Below are 17,965 nucleotides of genomic sequence, written 5' to 3' on the forward strand. Positions count from 1 at the left end.
ATTCTTGAACTTGAGTTTCCTGGCTTCTTTTCATCTGTTGAGGCTTCTTTTAATTTGAAATTCTGCCAAATGGGTAAAGCATGTTAAGACTCTGGATGTGATTCTGATTGGGTCACAGTCTGTCCTGTTGATACAGTAGGTGTGTGTGTGTGTGTGTGTCTGTGCTCTGCTTTTTGTCCTCAGATTTTGCAGTTCCTGTTGCTGCTTTGAATTTCACTGCCTAACAAGTGTTGTTGTTGTTTGTTGAAAATACTTTTCTGGATAATAAACATCTGTCAAACATACAGAAATACTTTGCTTCCCATGATAGAGCTTTTCTATTTCCCCTCTGCTTGAGTTTGTTTCAGTCACGTTTGTTTTGTCTACAGTTTTTGTTGTACAGATATAAAATCAACAGCTCCCAACAGTTGATCTAACTTATTGTAACACAATTATATGTTATGTATAGGTTGTTTATTGTTAAAGGGGGCCTGGGGGGCAGTTAAATAATATCCTAAACCCTGATCCATTGTTTATCTTGGGTGTTGTTTCTAAATTCTGATTTTTCAGTGTTCTTTTGCATCTTATTGTCATCAACCCAACCTTTTTGTGTTTGTTTTGGAGGACTTGTCTGTAAGGTTAATGCAGATGCAGTAAGCTACTTAACTGGATGGTATTATCAAGGGTCTGTGACCTTATGATATCGTAGTAGTTTGTCCAGTCTCTCTGCTACTATAATGAGTGAGTACCCATCTGTTTGGCTTGGTCCCAAATCTGCATTTGCTAGACTTGTTGCCATGGAAGCATCCCGTTGGGGTTGCAGCCGGTGAACATGATCAACACTTCATAGAATTTGTTTTTTATTTTTCTGCCAAAATGAAGTGTTGAGTTCAGTTTGGTATATTTTAAATGTGAAACACAGCCCTGAGCCCATGGGGCCGTCTGATGTTCCACAATATAATTTACTAGAGTAAACTGTTTTATTTATTTATTTTTTGTACCTTTTTGGCATAATATCAGCACGAATGATCATAATTATCCATTTGATGCATGTTTGGGTGCATGATATCTTTAGGGAGTAGAGAGAACAGATGTTGCAGTCAATTCTCATGGCGTCTGTGAGTGTAATTACACTTGTCTGTATTTATGATGGACATTTTCTTTTCCCATTAGACTGCTGCTCTGCCCCTCGGGTCGAGGGGTGTGTAATAAAGATGCAACTTATTTGCTCGCTTTATAGTTTTGGCAGTCTTCAGTGGAGACTGATTTTATTGTAAGGATGGTTCACTTTCATCATTCTGGGTTAGGGTTATAGGTGTGTAGAAATCTAAAAAGTATTCAGGCTGTGCTGTGGTCTTAGTCACAGAGAACTGCTGTGTTTTTTTTTTTAATCTTAAGAAGATGATCAGGTTTCTATTTTAGTATTTTAGGCACCTACTGAATTACCTCCAGGATATAATCGGAGGTTGTATTTAGGGATTACGTTCAAATGATAAATTTTAAATGGATGTTTAATTAAAGGAGTTTTTTTTTCTTTTTTATGTTGTACAGTGTATACAATGAAGAAAGGAACCTTCTTCGCCTCAGAGCATGGGAACAGAGGAACCAAGACAGCAACCAAGCCAAAGAACTCAACCCTGAGAATGTGCCACTGTTTGGGCAACCATACAAGGTAAATCAAGCTTGTTTTTCAACCTTTTTTTAAGAAGTTATACATTACTGCATTTTAGTACAATATGTAAGGAACAATGTAATGTTCTTAGCCTTATGCGTTTACATTTGCAGAGTTTTAATTCACAAATTGTCAATGAAACTGTAAACATGAAGTTCAGGAAATTATATAATAACACCCTTATAAGCACCCTGTGCTTTAAAATACTTGATCTGTTATGAATATAACAATGTTCAGTCAGACAAATGGTTGTCAGATAAGTGAGACGTTATTTTATCTTAATGTTTACCCCGTCTTTTTGTAGACAAGCAAAGGGGATGAACTTTCCAATCGAATCCAGAAGATGCTTGGCTGTTATGAAGATGTGAACTATTCATGTCCCCTCACCATCGAGCCTTTACCCATTCCTAGTTTTGTAACCGTCTCACAGTCCGATCAGGGTCAGCCAAGTACAGATAAATCCGCAAATGCTCCATTCCACAACAACATCCATTACATCGATCAGAAATGCCCCTCTGGTAGCAGTTTCTCCTCTCAGCCCACAATGATGTCTGCTGCCTCTTCTCCGAACCAACATGGACATTCATCCACTCTGTCCAATATTTCCTTGAATCAGAGTGAGGGCAGGCAGTCTGGAAACTCAGCGCATCAACAAATAAAGAAGGAAGCCCTCTCAGATGTCAGTGAGCGTGTCAGCCTTACTCAGGAGACCTCTGCTCAGTCTCCTGATGATAAGCTCCAGCCGTTCCTACATTCCAGTTACCATAATGACAATGACTTGGACACTAAGGACACCTTTGATTCGCATCAGTCCTCGGATCACCTCTCGGAGTCTACCAGCGCCATGGATGTTTCCACAGTGAACATTAAGCTGTCTCCTAAAGATGGGCCTGTGACTCAAACCACCAAGGCTAGCACTTTGCCCTCCCAGACCTTCCCTCCACTCCTGCCGTCTAAACAGCCCAGCGTAGTCATGACCCAGAAGCCAACAGCCTATGTGCGGCCTATGGATGGGCAAGATCAGGTGGTCAGTGATTCACCTGAACTGAAGCCTTCACCAGAGCCATATGTACCACTACCAGAGTCGATCTCCAAATCTAACCTGGGGAAAAAGAAGATATTGCCACAATTATTGGAGGTGAGTGCATCATCTTAGTCCTCAGACCAGTAACAGGATATTGTGTGCTTTAAAATTATTAAAATTAAACAGAGGTAGACAAGATTGCTACAAATGTTTGAAGAAAGGCTGAAAGTCCCCATTTGGCGACCACACAAAGTTTTAAAAGTGGATTATATTTCAGTAGTTTGATAGGATGAATGCTTTTTGTAAGTGTGTAGTGAATGGGGTGGAGTTGGTGTGAGATCACCGAGGCATGTGATGTGGAGTTGCTGGCAATGTTTTTGTAATTACTCATAAATCCTCTGAGGTGATTTTATTGATCTTAAATCAGGGAAAGTCGCATCCAATCCTATGTTGAACTGTTCCTTTTAATAAAATAGCTCAAGGTTCATTATGAAAGTCAAAGCTTGCTTCTCGGCTAACCATGACCACTTGATGGGCTTGTTTCTGTCAAGCTTTAAAGTAATGCTTAATATTTCAGATTTGAAATGTAGTATGTATCAATTACTGTATTTTATATGTGAATATTTCTGCTTTTTGAAGAATATGATCTAACTGTTGTGAAAGTAAACTTGGCTATTCAGTAAAATGCGTATTGTGGTGTAGTGCACTTGGTGGCGATGCTTAATGTACTACTGAACGTCTTGTGTGGCGCTTTCAGGGACTGTGGAGGAGGTGATGGGACAAGGGAAGTCCTTGTGTTTATTTTTCAGCACTCTTGTCTGGATTTGAATATGGTGTCCTTGTGTTTCTGCTGAGCCCAGAATGTTCTCAGAAATCTCAAAGTTTTGATGTTGGACCATTCAAGCATTTAAAAAAATAGCTCAGCTCTGTTCATCTGGTCTCTGTCAAATGTAAACACACGCTCACATGCGCACACATGCAACCCTTGCACCTGCAGCTCTCTGCACCTCCCCCTAACCCTCTTGCAGCAGGACGGCAGGGTTGAATGTGCTGTTGTTTTCACTGCTGGGACTAATCCAGTGCAGGATAGCTAAGCAGTGACTCACTCCTCTGTTGCTCACCGACTCCACACTCCTGAGTTCAAGTTCACATCTGCACCAGGTCATACAGTGTGTTTGGCTGTGTTTGTGAGGGAGAGAGAGAGCGAAATGGGGAGCCTTATTTTGGGAGACACACTGCATGGGAGAAGTAATGTGTTGTTCCCAAGCTGGGCAATGTAAAGGTGTCATAGGTCAGAGAGCAGACTTCCTTGTGCAAACACAATAGAGTCAATATCAATCAGACATCTAACTCACAGTTAGGCTATCGTGATGAGGGAAAATGTTGAGTGACACCAAGCTGGATGTATTCTGTGCTCTGATATCAGTGCATTGTTTCCTGCTAATGTGACATTTTTGAACACGCAGTCTCGTGATTTACTAGGTGCACACCTACATCGCGTAAGATGCGAGCCGTCCGCCATTTCTGTTTGTGTGCGCTTGGTTTATGACCTCAGCTGCCTCCAATACCTTCACCTCTGGCCTCAGAAGAACAATAAATGAGCTTTGTCACCAACTTACATAACTACTCTGGGGGCCCATTCACTCTGACCTTATCTCAGACATTGTTGATTCTGAAGGAAAAACTGAAAGAAAGGTCTGAAAACAAACTGAAATGCTGAAATCACTGTTGACTCTTTCACTCACACATTGTTTATCTGATGTTGGGATTTGGCCCGAGTTGCTGCCTGATATGTAATATTGCACTCCACATCCACTGTAGTTAGACATGTAGTGTGTATGACTATGTTATAGCCACAGATGTTTCTAATGTTTTGTCTTTTGCATTTTATTAAGGTTGTCGTCAGTTGTTAATCTATGTCTTTGGGCTTTTTTCACTGCTTTCAAGCCTTTAACATCAAAGTGAAACTGAAATATTTTAATTTGCCAGAAAAACGCAAGTCAGCTGAACAGATGCTATAAGCTAAATGACGTATGTTTTCTTTAGGTACATTTTCTTAGTGATTTGAGAAACTGAATTATTCCTTTGCTTTTTGCAGACAAGGGCAAATGAAGCGCTGTGTGTTGAGGACATCTTGCGGGTAGGTCCAGTAGTTTTAAGTATTTTTTGACACAAATGTATAATAATTACTTACTGTGTACTTAGCACACCCAAGTAACATTTAAATGCATATGTGCCTTTATTTGTTTGCCCTATTATCTTTATCCTACGTTTTGGTGTATTTACTGTTTTTTTTGCTGGCCAAATTTGACAAGTACACACAGAAAAATAATCATACAAAAACATCTGAAAGGGAAATAAACATGTATACAAAAATTTGAATATAAGTCAGAAAAGGTTAAAGAAAATAAAATACAGATTATAGTGTTTTTAATTATAGTGACGAAGCTAAATATGAGGTCCTCATATGGCTGCTTCTTGGCACATTTTAATGAAATTAATTAATTGTCAATTACAAGTCATTTAAAAAAAAAAAAACACACAAATTTGGATTTGCTTTTGATTTTTCATCCAAGTAAATATTTGTAAATAATGGACTTCATAACTGTTGGCAGTGATTTCTGCCAACAGTTATAAAAGCGACCTTTGTAACTCCCATTGACACATCTGCGTCTGCCAACAAGTAGCTTGGTCCGCTCTTCCTGCAAGCCGCTCTTGTTTCTCTCTCAGGTTTGAAGGGTGCCTTCTCCTTCACCACACTGTAGATCAGGTCTTTCCATAGATGTCCAACAGGATTAACATCAGGACTGATGGGAAAAAATCATCCAGTGTTAATGAGGACTTGTTGGGTACTTTTTGTGTTTGTTTTGGGTCATTATACTATTGGAGGAACCATGAGCTGTGACTGAGTTTTCTAACACTGGGCAGTATTTTTCCTCCCGGATGCCTCGATCGTCTTGAGATTTTTATTGTGCCCTACACAGATTCAAATCACTCCATGCCAGATGCAGCAAAGCAGCCTTGAAACATAAGCAAGCACCCTCTGTTTCACAATGGGTGTTCTGTCCGTGAACATAGAGCTGATGTGACGATGCGAAAGAATGTTCTCCGAGAAGCTTTGCAGCTTGTCAACATGAATATTTAAGCAAAAAATAAGTCAGACTTTAGTAACTTTTAAAGCAAGAATCAAACATTGTTTTCATACACTGCATGTTTTGTCCATGTCTGTTTTTGGCCAATGCTTGTAGACTCTTATACATGTCACACTCTCTTTATTACCTTCCACAGGAAATGACTCATGCATGGCCTCCTCTCCTGACGGCTATACACACACCAAGCATAGAAGAGCCATCCAAGTCCCTGTTTTCAGCCAAGGTAAGAGCAAAAGTATGAAGAATGACTGAAATCTAAATAATGTTTGTGCTTGTTATTACCCACATGTACACTGGAGGAGAGTTATTTGTTGCACTAATCCTCATCTACTATGTGACTGGTGTCAGTTGAAGGTCACAGAAAAAAAATCCTAACACTTGTGAAATCACATCAACAGACCATCTGCTCAAGAAGTGTTCTGTATGAATTTGAATTGTGGATACTCTTTGTACGCAGATGATGTTTACATACTGTTATCTGCTTTATGTCAAAGTTTAGAATAAAGAGAAGAGAAAATCCTGGTTAAAACCAAATCACAGAAATGATGAAATAACACATAGTTAACAGTAATTAGAAAGACCTTTAGTTTTATAAATTACAGATTGATGTTCTCGCAATGCCAACTGTGTGAACAACACATTGGTTTAGTGTGTAATGTAGTTGCAAATCCCAATCAGCAAACATGTGACTCAGATTAAAGCTTGTTTTGTTTTTTTCTGTCCTCACAGGAAGCAGAGCATGTCTCATCATGTCCATCACAAAGTGAGTAATGAGGGTAGAAAAGTACAATTCAATGGTAGAACAAGAACATGATGAATAAAATACAATTAAAACAAGACAAGGCAAACTGTACACTGGATATGAACATATATGTAGATGTTTTTGGGCAGATTAATCTGCCATCATGAAACCTCCATAACCTCGAGATTAAAGAAAATGACAGGTTTGACTGATTGTTTGAAAATTGCTGTGACCCAAATATCACTTTCATCTTTTAATATTCATGGTATTAGAGCAGTTTCTTTATGATCTTCTCTGTCCCGTGGCTCTTCCTCAGAGTGATGTTTCCATGGAAACTTGCTCAACCAAGTGTGCCCTGTTCTATGAACTGACCACAAAATGCCAGAGGAGAATAAATAACCCTGCAATTTTATCTCAAATTAACCTCAGCTAAGAGAAAGAGACAGCATTCAGCAGAGGAAGACTGAACCCTCACTGCTCTTTTCTGTTTGACTTCTTCTTTTATTGCTTCTGGCTTTGGTCCCTTCTTTTAATCCACCACCGTCTGACAGAACATATTCTTTTCTCTCCGATGTTATCTTAATTATTCACTGACTTTAAGTGCCTGTCATGAGAAATGAGTCAAAAGAACTTATGTCAGCAAGCTTTCAAACTACCTGCCAGAAATAATCCCACTGGAGGTGGTGTGTGTGTTTTTTAACAGTATAAACACAGTGAATTCTTGTTGGCCAGAAAAAAAAATGTTGCTCTACAAATCTCATTTTGTTTATTCAGAGGTCACAGGAAGTGTAAAGTCCAGTTTAAAAGTCAGTTCTATAGTCAGTCCTTTACCTTCCAGTGACTAAATGACTCTCTGCTCAACCAGGTGTTTTTGGTTTGTTTGGCAAATCTTGCCAAAGTTTCTGTTGTTGCATCGGCTACATAATGCATAACACTAAAAATGGTGTGTGGACACAACTTTTTGTAGCTCAATGTAAAGCACACAGCAGGGACAGAGTTTAGAAGATTATAAACTGTACACGTGTGTTCCCATATTGATTCAAGACTTAAATGGGTAGGAAAATAGTGCAGCAACAGTTGCATAATGTTTGCTTGTGATGCACTTGTACATTATTTTCATTGTTTTTCTACTACAGTGACACAGTGACTATTGACTGTTGATTTGACAGCAGTTCAGATACATTGTCTCCATCTGTGCCTGCTCCATGTGAGATTTGAGTGACCTGCACTTCTGTTGTTCGCTTGTTGTCTGTATTTACCTCTGTGTCTCCTCGTCCTACAGATCCATCCCAGCTCAACCAGCAGAGCTCAGCGCTGTAAGTGACTCCTCGGCTCTTCTGAAAGCCATTTTGTTTGCTGTAAATTCACAACACTAGATAAGCAACTGAACTTTGAGTTGCAGACACTGCTGATATTGTGCATATCTCAACTAAGTCATTTCTAATCACCTGTGTTTTACTAAGAAAATTTAAATATATTAAAATATTGGTAATGCTTTCTTTAACAGTCCCCTAATTACCAAGTATTTACCTGGTGAATTCATGGTAACACAAACGTGTAACTAGGTAATGCCAATTCTAATAAGAAAGTAAATGCAAGGAAACTATGGCCAAAATACTGGGCATTTACCAGGTAACTATAGTAAATTGTAGTGTATTATTGGGTTATAAGCTGCCAGGATTTTTGGCCATGGTTTCATTGTTCTTACCTTCTGTATTACAGGTTAAATCCTAGTAACACATTTCTATTACCATATATTTACTGGGTAAATAGCTAGTAATCAGGGGAATATAGCTACCTGCTTATTACCAGCAGTAATTACCCAATAACACACTGTAATTTACTATATAGTTACCAGGTAAATACTCAACATTTTGGCCATAGTTTCCCTGTATTTACTTTCTTATTACAATTGGCAATTACCTAGTAATACTTTTGTGTTACCATGAATTTACCAGGTAAATTAGGTAATTAGGGGACTGTAAAAGAAAGTGTTACCAAAGTATTTCTTTAATGGTCATACAAAAAACCCAATTACTCTCACTGCTTCTTTTACACATGGCAAATATAGTTTTCCAGCAAATCCTGGGCATGCAGCATGCAGGCAGAAATGTTGAGTTTTCTATAATGAGTGTTATTGTGGTTTCGTGTGTTGTAGCTCATTTGAAGCGGCACATTCCAGTGGGGTAGAGTCCGCCAGCTCCAGCGACTCCGAGAGTAGCTCAAGATCGGAGTCGGACAGTGAAGGCACCACAGGGGAGCCACATGGACCTCCAGACATCAGCTCAGTAAAAACTGAGGTAATTTGCTGTTGTATATTTTTTACATAATCATCAAAGGTGATGAGGTCCTTTTGCTCTTTAATTGCAATGTTTTTTTTTTTTCATAGCCTGATGTTCCAGCAGTAAGTCATGGTGACTGGCAGTTGGGGAACTGGATCAGGTCCAACCAACCGAACTCGAGCACTGAAAGTCAAGGCAACACCCAGGTCTCTGAGAACAAACGGCTTGTGCCCAACCCCAAGCACTCCAGTGTGGACTCATGCAGGCAGTCCAAGCTTCAGCTTCCTACTCACCAAAAAGAGCTCAGTGACAACAAAGACAAACTGCAGGACAACTGTTACCAGCAGAGTAGCCAAAAACTCCCTTCTCCTAATATCAGGAAAGTGTCATGCAAGACACAGGCGCCAAAACCAGCAAAGGAAGACTGCGCAGATCCCAGTGCAGCAGCCGTCGGTGTTAAATGTGAAGAAACTGTTGTCACAAGAAACAAAGACCTGTGTTTCACTCATCGGCCCAAAGTAAAGACGAAAACAAAGCACTGCAAGAAAAGCAAGGACAGTGACACTAAAAAAGAAAGTAAAAGGACTTCCAAACACACCGTTCTCGACAAGCGGAAGATTAAAATAGAGCCCGATGACAAACCAAGCCTAGCCGGTCACTGTCCATCTTGTGGTGTGCAATATCCTAACCCCTGCTCCTGCCCCACCAAGAGTCCTGCTCAGGCTGTCCACTTGTCTTCTGATCAACCAGTGAAAATCACTTGTAGCAAACCCAAAGCAGAGACCACCTGTCAGGGGGCCTCCAAGAAACCTCGCAAAACAACCCACAAGCGCTCAGAGACGCTCAAAGGTACTCAGGTTCTCCTCAAGGCTCCTCTGTCTTTGCTGGTGAAGATTGATTTAAGTCTGCTCACAAGAGTCCCTCAGACATCGGACAACCACCGGGAGACATCCAGCAAAGCAAAGAGATCAGCACCGGTTATAGAGCAGGATGGAAAAGGCGGAGGTGGTGCTTCTATGACACATAAACCTAGCAAAAAAAGCAAAGCTTCAAATGTAAGAAATCTGAGAGTCCAGGTTAGCATGTTTGCAATATCAAAGCCCATTTTTATTATTTATACGTGTGTTTATCTTCTTCTAGGTTGAGGTAGACAAAAAAACTCCCAGTAAGAAACGACGACTGGAAAACAAGATTACCTCATCAGCTCATGTTTTAATCAAACTGGAGTAAGTCCCTGTAACCAGAGACGACCAATACTATGTGATGTATGTACAAACCGGTGTATTCAGATCTTACAAGTTCTCTGATCTTGTCTGCAGAAGTTCCAGCAATCCAGAAAAGGACAGGGACAAAAAGAAGACAAAGAAGAATGCTGCGTCTCTGCCACTCAAGAAAATGGCAAAAGAATCTAAGTCAAACAAACGCTGCTCTTCCGAGACCCAGGACTCCAGTAAGAAGAAAGCGAAGAGCAAGGACTCGTGCAAGCACAAGCAGAAAAGTGTCAAACAGACAGAGCAGCCGCACTCTGAAAAGGTAAAAGGTCAAGACATGAACATCATGTTACTGCTGGTATATGTTTGATAGATTTAATTACAACCTCATTGTATGTATCTGTAATAAATCTTTATTAAAAGGCTGGGAAAAAATTATGCAAATGTATTTAGTGAACCAAAGAAGAACTCCATGGATGACTAATGTGTGAATGTGTTGCATTCATGAACCATTTGAACAAGTTTCTGTTTATGCACTTCTTGCAGAAGCCTCCAAAGAGCTGCCTTGCCATTCCGTCATCATCTTCACAATCCAACAAGGACGTTTTGAACAACAGGCCCATGCTCAGGTTTGAGGACAGGTAACATTCTTTTTTTTTGTGGAAGTTTGAACCTGAGAGCTGGGCTATTGAAAGGACTTTTTTTTCATACATATATATAAAAAAAATTTGTCAGGAGATTTGTGTATAAGCTCTTGTTCTCAGCGATGATCAAATCTATGTAGCTTTCAGCAACACAAGTCATGTGCTTTTTCAAGAACTGACTTGATTTTAATCGAGAACCATGTACATGTATTTACAGTTTGCATTCTCTTGTATATGTTTTTTTTTCCATTTAACACAGCTTTTTTTCCACTTGTAGGCAGTATCCCGTGAAGCATTATATAAAGGAGGCCAAAAAACTGAAGCACAGAGCAGATGCAGAGGTACATTTCTACATTTATAATTCAATATGTTTTGAATTCATCATCTAAAATATCCTGCAATCTAAACAGGCCTTCAAGTATAAAATAGCAGCCTGTGTGTTTTGCTTGACGCTCCCTCTCTACAGTCTGATAAGCTCAGTAAAGCCCTCAACTATCTGGACGCAGCCATGTTCTTTGTCGAGAGTGGCATCGCCATGGAGAAGGATCCACAGATATCAATGTCCTCGTACACCATGTTTGCCGAGACGGTCGATCTCCTCAAGTAAGAACTTTCGTCTCTTTCCTTGTTATTCACGTTGTCTAATGAATTAATTAAATAACATTAAATAAAACAACACTTTTGCTCTCACAGGTTTGTTCTGAAACTTAGAAACTCAGTGGATCAGTCGACTACGGCCTCAGAAAAGGACTTTATAGCTATATGGTAAGATGCAGATGATGCTCTTTTCTCCGCCATTAGTGTTTCACCTTATTTTAGGCAATTATCCATCTGTTTTAGCTCTTGTTGTTGTAAGATAATTATTGGGCCGTATACATTTAATTTCCTTAATGTCCCAGAGAGATTAAATTAGGGGTTTTAGTTGTTTATAGCATAACACCATCTCTTTTGTGACTTAAAAAAATTAAATAAATCAATATCAATATGTTTGTATTCATATAAATAAACCACAGCTGTGAGGTACTGGAAACTCTGAACTGGGAATGGACATTGAAAGTGTTTGACGTTGACCTCGGAAAACATGTAGCTGATGGAAAGACTTGTTCATCAGTATGTTTTGTTTTTCTTTGTGAGTTGTGTGATTTATGCATTATTTAATGATGTGTACTTTTGTCTCTTGTAGTTTGAAGTGCCAGTCTCTCCTGCAGATGGCCATGTTTCGCCACAAACACAAAACTGCTTTAAAGTATTCAAAGACTCTCACTGATCATTTCACTGTAAGTATTAAAATGTGATTCCTGATGCCAGTGTGACTGTTATGTTACAGTTAAGTGAAGTTGTACTGAGGTCACTTGTCTTTCAGAATTCATCTCAAGCACCAAACGATGCTTCTGTTAACACAACAAAGTAAGTCATGTACTTTTTCTTATTTCACATTCACTGCATAAAGACGTCCAGTAGACGCCTCTCTCTCTAATCCGCCCCCCTCTGCACCTCCATCATAGAGCCGCAGCAACGCCGTCCCCGATGCCTGACACACCGTCTCCAGCCAACACGACCAGCAGCTCAGGTCCGGGCTCCAACCACAGTCCTGTCAGCAGCACAGTGGTCGTTCCACAGGCCATTGAACAAGTGGCATTCTCCTATGTCAACATCACCATGTTATTCTTGAGCGCTCATGACATGTGGGAGCAGGCGGAGGCGCTGGCGCACAACGGCAGCGGTAAGAACAGATAGAAACAATACGGTGCTACTTGTTGTGTGTTGGATGTTGGGACTTCTGCTTTTGGGATGTGTAGCATCATTGATCACTGAATGTTTTATGATGATTTTATGAAGACACTTGCATGACTCATCTTAAATATTTGAGGTGACACAGTCTCAACTTAGAGTTTGGGATGATATTTTCAAATACACAAGTGCTGCATAACAAAAATACTGAAGATGTATTAAAGGCTCAGTCTGTAAGAATTATACCGCTTTTCCACTATATGGCTCTAGCAAAACTCGGCACAGTTTGGGTGGTTTTCCATGACTATAGTACCGTTTTTATGCGCAACACAAACACACAAACTAGCAACGAGAAAGGGGTTTAATGCATGTTTTCAGAAAAAGAAGTCTTTGTTCTACTTAAGTCTTGTGTCGGACGTTGTTTTCAGTCCGACCTCATTACTCTTCCAGTGACGTCACTCTCTGACCAATCAGTGGCCGGCAGTCTGTTGACATCACAGTTTAATTATCTTAGATCATCTTGGAAACACCTATCAGTGAACGACTGCAGCATTCGCGTTGTTTTTTCGCATACTTGGTGAGCTTTTTGTGTGGTTTGAAATCACACTCCTTGGTGGCACAAAATGGCAGCATCCCTAAAGCAAGGCCCTTGTGTTAAGTACATACAAATCAATGTGTCTTTTAGAGCAATTATACAAATATGACAAACATAATTATGGGTAGAATATTTAATTTTTGCCAATAATCCCTCCTCAGTGTCACACTGGAAAATGTAAATGAATCCAGGGATGTACAAACTAAATTTTTTGGGGTTATTTAATGAAAGAAAGTTCAGTGATGACAGCTTATTCATTCAAATTTAGAGATAAAAGAGCAAAATACCAATTTAGTTGTTGATTACTAATAAACACAGCAACAAAAATTACACTGTATTGATGTGTATGTTGTACTAATCCTTTTATTGTGGTGTCTCAGGTATGCTGTCAGTGCTGGACACGGTTCTGGGCCCACTGAGTCTCACGTCGACTATGAACACCATGGTCCGTTATACCAGACAGGGAGTCCACTGGCTGAGGCTGGACAGCCAAAAGGTAAAGTGACCAACAAACTGCTCCCCCTGCTGGACACCTGCAAAGCCTTCATGCTGCTTCTCCCTGCCTGTGCTTTGACCGTCATACTGACCTGAAACTGTCTCTCAGGCTCATTTCGTCTTCTGTTTTTTTTTTTTCTTCTTCTCAAAAGATGGACACAGATGTTCTCTATGATTGTTTTTAAGGCTGGTTTTGGAATTTACCAGCAAGGATATTACCACACTGACTTTTGCACTTGTTATTTATTTTTTTCTCTCTCTCTCTGTCTTTCTCTCTGGCACTTTGTTGTAATCCACACATTTCACGACTCCCTCCGTAGGTTAAATGTGCCTAAATGTGTTCTTCTCTGAGCTGATGTCGTGATAATAATGTCAAATCAGGGCTTTATTCAACAGTGACCTTAACTAAATTTAAATGGAAGTACATCAGATTTAACCAAAAGTGCCATTTTTGGGGGGGGGGGGGGGGGGGGTTGTGGTGGTTGGTGCCAGCACTGACAGCTCAACGTTGTGACCATACCTTTGACTTAAGGCCGTACTCACACAAACCTAAATGTAAACTAAAGGCACTTAAATCATTTTTATCACTTTATAGTTTTAAAGCATTTCCACCATTTCAATCTGAAGGATTCTTACTGATGTACACGTGATAAGGTCTTAAGTATGAACTAAGGATGAATCAAATACAGCGTCCTATTACACCAGCTTTCAGATTATTTGTTGTAGCTCATTCCTCGTTGCTATTCTCTGTTTTTTTTTCAGTCACTGTTGTCAGAAACACATTTCTTACACATTTAAAGAAAATACTTGGTTTGTTCGTGAGACAAAATACATTATTTGGGGTTGGATTATGTGCAAGTTATTGAGTCAAATATTGATCTGGACACGTTTAAATCCAATCCCTGTGATGACAAAATGGAGCAGGAAGGCTCTTTTAATTTTAGGTCATTGTTTTTGTTTTAGGAAGAAATAAGTTCTCAATTCTTTTTTGCGTCAGGTTTCCTGAGGCGTGATAAAGCAGTGATTCATGTTGCTGATGTTGGTATTATTATTGTTATTATTATTATGTTGGTATTATTATGGTCGAAGGATGCGGTTCAGGTTCGCAGCCTCTCAGTGCTGAAAAGAGCGACTTGTTTTTAATCCTCGTCATCCTGTTACAGTTTGCTCTTTCCGCCCTTTATCGATGAACAAATTAGTCTCCAGTGATTCTCCTCCTGTTCACGCTGACTCTGAAGAGTTCTCACAATCCTCTCTGTGGAAAATTGCATCGCTACGTCACATCTGAGACATAAGCAGTGTTAGTTTAACAAACTAAGTGGGATGTTATTTCAAATTGGAGCCATATTGGTAACCACATCTGACTTTATATGTCTACATCTTGCTACACTAAAGACATTTAATGCTTAAAAAAAGGAAAATTGACTGTGGATTTTGTCGTATAAATGAAGCTTAAGGAAAATGTGTCTTTTGCAGTCGGTACAAACGGTGAAAGAGGACGATTACAGCGACTAATAACCCTCTGGGTGTACATATGTTGGTATTCTTTGAAGACTTTGAATCCATCCTTTGACCACAGACGTCTTGCAACAACCCAAAAAAAAGGGAATAATTTCAGATCCCTCACTTTATGTACCCGTATTTAACAGTGGTTTTCATTGGCCGTGTCGATCAGTTTGCGTTACCTTTTGTGTAAAATGGAACTACCGTGATAATTTTACTGAAAACAAAGTACAGTAATGTTTCCTTTTATTTGCTTTTGCACTAGTTTAGCTGCTTTTCCTTCGCTTTCCCCTACACTTTCTTTAACATATTGAATAAATGTTAAGGAGAAATAAATGGCCAACTGTAGCTTAATAAAAAAAAAAAAAAAAAAGACACTTGAGTATTTGTGGAGAAAAACTATTCCTCTTCTTTTATTACAACTTTGAATTCTAAGCAATAAAGCATGAGTTTTGTTAGTTCAAATATTGACATTGTAGTTGTATTGTCTTCATGACACACAAACATTATCAGCATGAAATTATGATTCAAGGAAAAAAAAAAAATTGGTTTAGAGTTGTGCGTTTAAATATCGCATCATGAGTTTGGAAACATTTCTCTTTCTTTCGCCTGTTAATTCAGTCGTCGTGTCGATGCAGTAGCACACTGAAAAAGGGCTAAACAAGGACCACAGAGTGTTCCTGACTTTATTTACTCACGTTAATGATAGAAATCCAATGTTTTTGAAGGAAGGAGCGAGTGTCCTGGTGCCACAGAACAAGGGATTATTTTTTACATATAGCTCATCGACAGGCTGCTATAGTATTAATCTTAACACTGCACACAAGGTGAAAATGAAAAATTAAGCATTCGACAGTCATAATAGTCCAAATTCACCTTTTATTTTTTGGGGTTATTGTCTTTCCAGCCTGTGGCTTTACTTTCATTATCATTGGGTGTTGGTGCTTTGTTTATGAATGACTCTGAATCAAGTTTACACTTATTGTCCAAATAATTATTTACTGGGGAGAAGAAAAAAAATAAAAAGATCAGGAAGCTTTTTGAAGGATGCTGTTTTTTTTTTTTTTTCCTTTTGTGAAATGTGTAAAGAATTTGTGTTGCAGTGTGCACAGATGAATAAACACTGGAAATGAAATCTCTCTTTACTCTTAAATGTTCTTTAAAGGAAAGAAGAATGACATTATTTTAATGTTTGGCGAAAGTTGCCAGACAACTTTTTCTTAATTACTCCTGTGGATCAGTGGTAGAGCGGGTCGTCCTTCAACAGGACGGTGGTTCACAGTATGTGTCCTGACTTAATGTAATGAAATGGCCGTATACATAAAAACAACAAAAGATTATCTAGTTCAATCACAATATATATACAGTACAATTTAACTCTGGAGACTCTTAAACTACGTACGATTCGATCAACTGTACAAAACCTGAATGAAGGTTTATGTGTCCGATTCTCCTCCAAAGTTGGGGTTGTTGAAAGCAGGCTGCAACAGAAGAACGACACAACTCAGCATTTGCATACTCTTTAGTCTCGATCCTCCTTGACCGTTCGACAACTTACCACATCGACCTTACTGGTTGCTCGTGTCGGCAGAGTCAGGCCACTGAGTTTGTAACCTCGGACTCTGAAGACGTAGTACAGCGCTCCGATGATGCAGAGAATCACGACGACTGTGATGATGGCACCGGCGATCGCCGCTCCCACTGTGCGACGAGACAAACGGCAAATGTGTCAGCAGGGCTTGTGAAAACATCGTTCAATTTAATAATTTTTGAACGGCATCATTAGTCGTAGGTCGACACCTCATGTTCTTGTGTGTTGACCATGGCTTCAACTCAACAGGAAGTCGGTCATTTTAAATTTGGCGTCCAACTTTTTCAATTCAATTTGCATGTTTCATAAATGAATAAAAAAATAAACAATCTCGCCTGAGCACGATAATTGTACTAACAAAAATGCATCAGTTTGCACTACACTCTTAGAAATAAAACTGCTAAGTAGAACCATATAACGTTCTTCGGCTTTTTCTCATAGGAGAACCCTTTTTGACTCCAGGTGGAACCTTTTTATAAGGTTCCACCTGGAGTCAGGTGACATGGTTCCACGTGTTACCAAGAACCCTTGAAACCCTTTCTTTGGGAAAGGGTTTTTCAGAAGCAAATGGTTCCAGTTGGAACCTCAGCCCTTGAAGGACCCTTTTGGAACCCTTATTTCTAAGAGTGTAGACACATCGATGAAAAGTTATCAAAAATTCTCGCAGATTCAAAAGGATGTGGCCACGGCAACCATCGGAATTTTTTGCGAATTTCAACCAATCCCCATGAAACAGGAAGTGCCCTGTAACTTCGTCGTACATTGACCGTTCGGTTCGAAGCTTCAAAAGACCTATGTGTTTTTTACTAACTAATCTATGTCTTGTTGAGATAGACTTCATTGGCTAAAATGTAAAACCAGATAAGTTCAACTTATGTATAAGAAAAATGTATTCATCACTAAATCACACTTACTGTCGACATGTGGACCTTCTGTAGGGTAAATGGGATTACCGCCATCATCTGTTGAATGGACTGAAAGAAAGTGGAACATGGAGGTGTTAGTTTGCTGTTTGTACTACTACTAATACAAAAATAATGATATATGAGAAAGTGACAAAAAACGTGATTTATAACAGTACAGCTTTAGTAGTTAGAATTGTAGGTTATCATTTGATTCTATGTTGTGTTTATTGTATGTATTGAAATAAACACACAGCCTCTTTAATATGTCATCAGCATATATTTCATCTAAATGAGTTCTTTTATGCTTACACTGGCGGTGGCGACAGACAAACCCTCTCTTCTGCAGACAGTTGTTGTCATTCCAGAGTCCGTCGGCGTACATCTCCACGCAGTTCTCCTCAGCCACATCGCCGGGGTGAAAGGCTGTGTTGGGCTCACC

The 17,965-nt window shown here is 39.4% G+C and overlaps 1 protein-coding gene across 1 annotated transcript; it reads left to right on the forward strand.

Moving 5' to 3' along the window:
* The first annotated feature begins 1,584 nt into the window (after positions 1 to 1,584).
* aff1 (AF4/FMR2 family, member 1) lies at positions 1,585 to 13,953 on the forward strand. Its single transcript, XM_083891548.1, has 18 exons — positions 1,585 to 1,651; positions 1,956 to 2,789; positions 4,774 to 4,815; positions 5,964 to 6,050; positions 6,557 to 6,590; positions 7,852 to 7,885; positions 8,728 to 8,869; positions 8,959 to 9,906; positions 9,992 to 10,077; positions 10,171 to 10,384; positions 10,609 to 10,703; positions 10,984 to 11,047; positions 11,173 to 11,309; positions 11,400 to 11,471; positions 11,890 to 11,983; positions 12,070 to 12,113; positions 12,212 to 12,429; positions 13,413 to 13,953. The coding sequence occupies exons 2-18, from the start codon at positions 1,995 to 1,997 to the stop codon at positions 13,535 to 13,537; spliced, it is 3,231 nt and encodes a 1,076-aa protein (XP_083747674.1). The 5' UTR covers positions 1,585 to 1,651; positions 1,956 to 1,994; the 3' UTR covers positions 13,538 to 13,953.
* Positions 13,954 to 17,965: the final 4,012 nt, after the last annotated feature.

This window comes from Microchirus variegatus (genome assembly GCF_963457635.1).
Source record: "Microchirus variegatus genome assembly, chromosome: 1".
NCBI lineage: Eukaryota > Metazoa > Chordata > Actinopteri > Pleuronectiformes > Soleidae > Microchirus > Microchirus variegatus.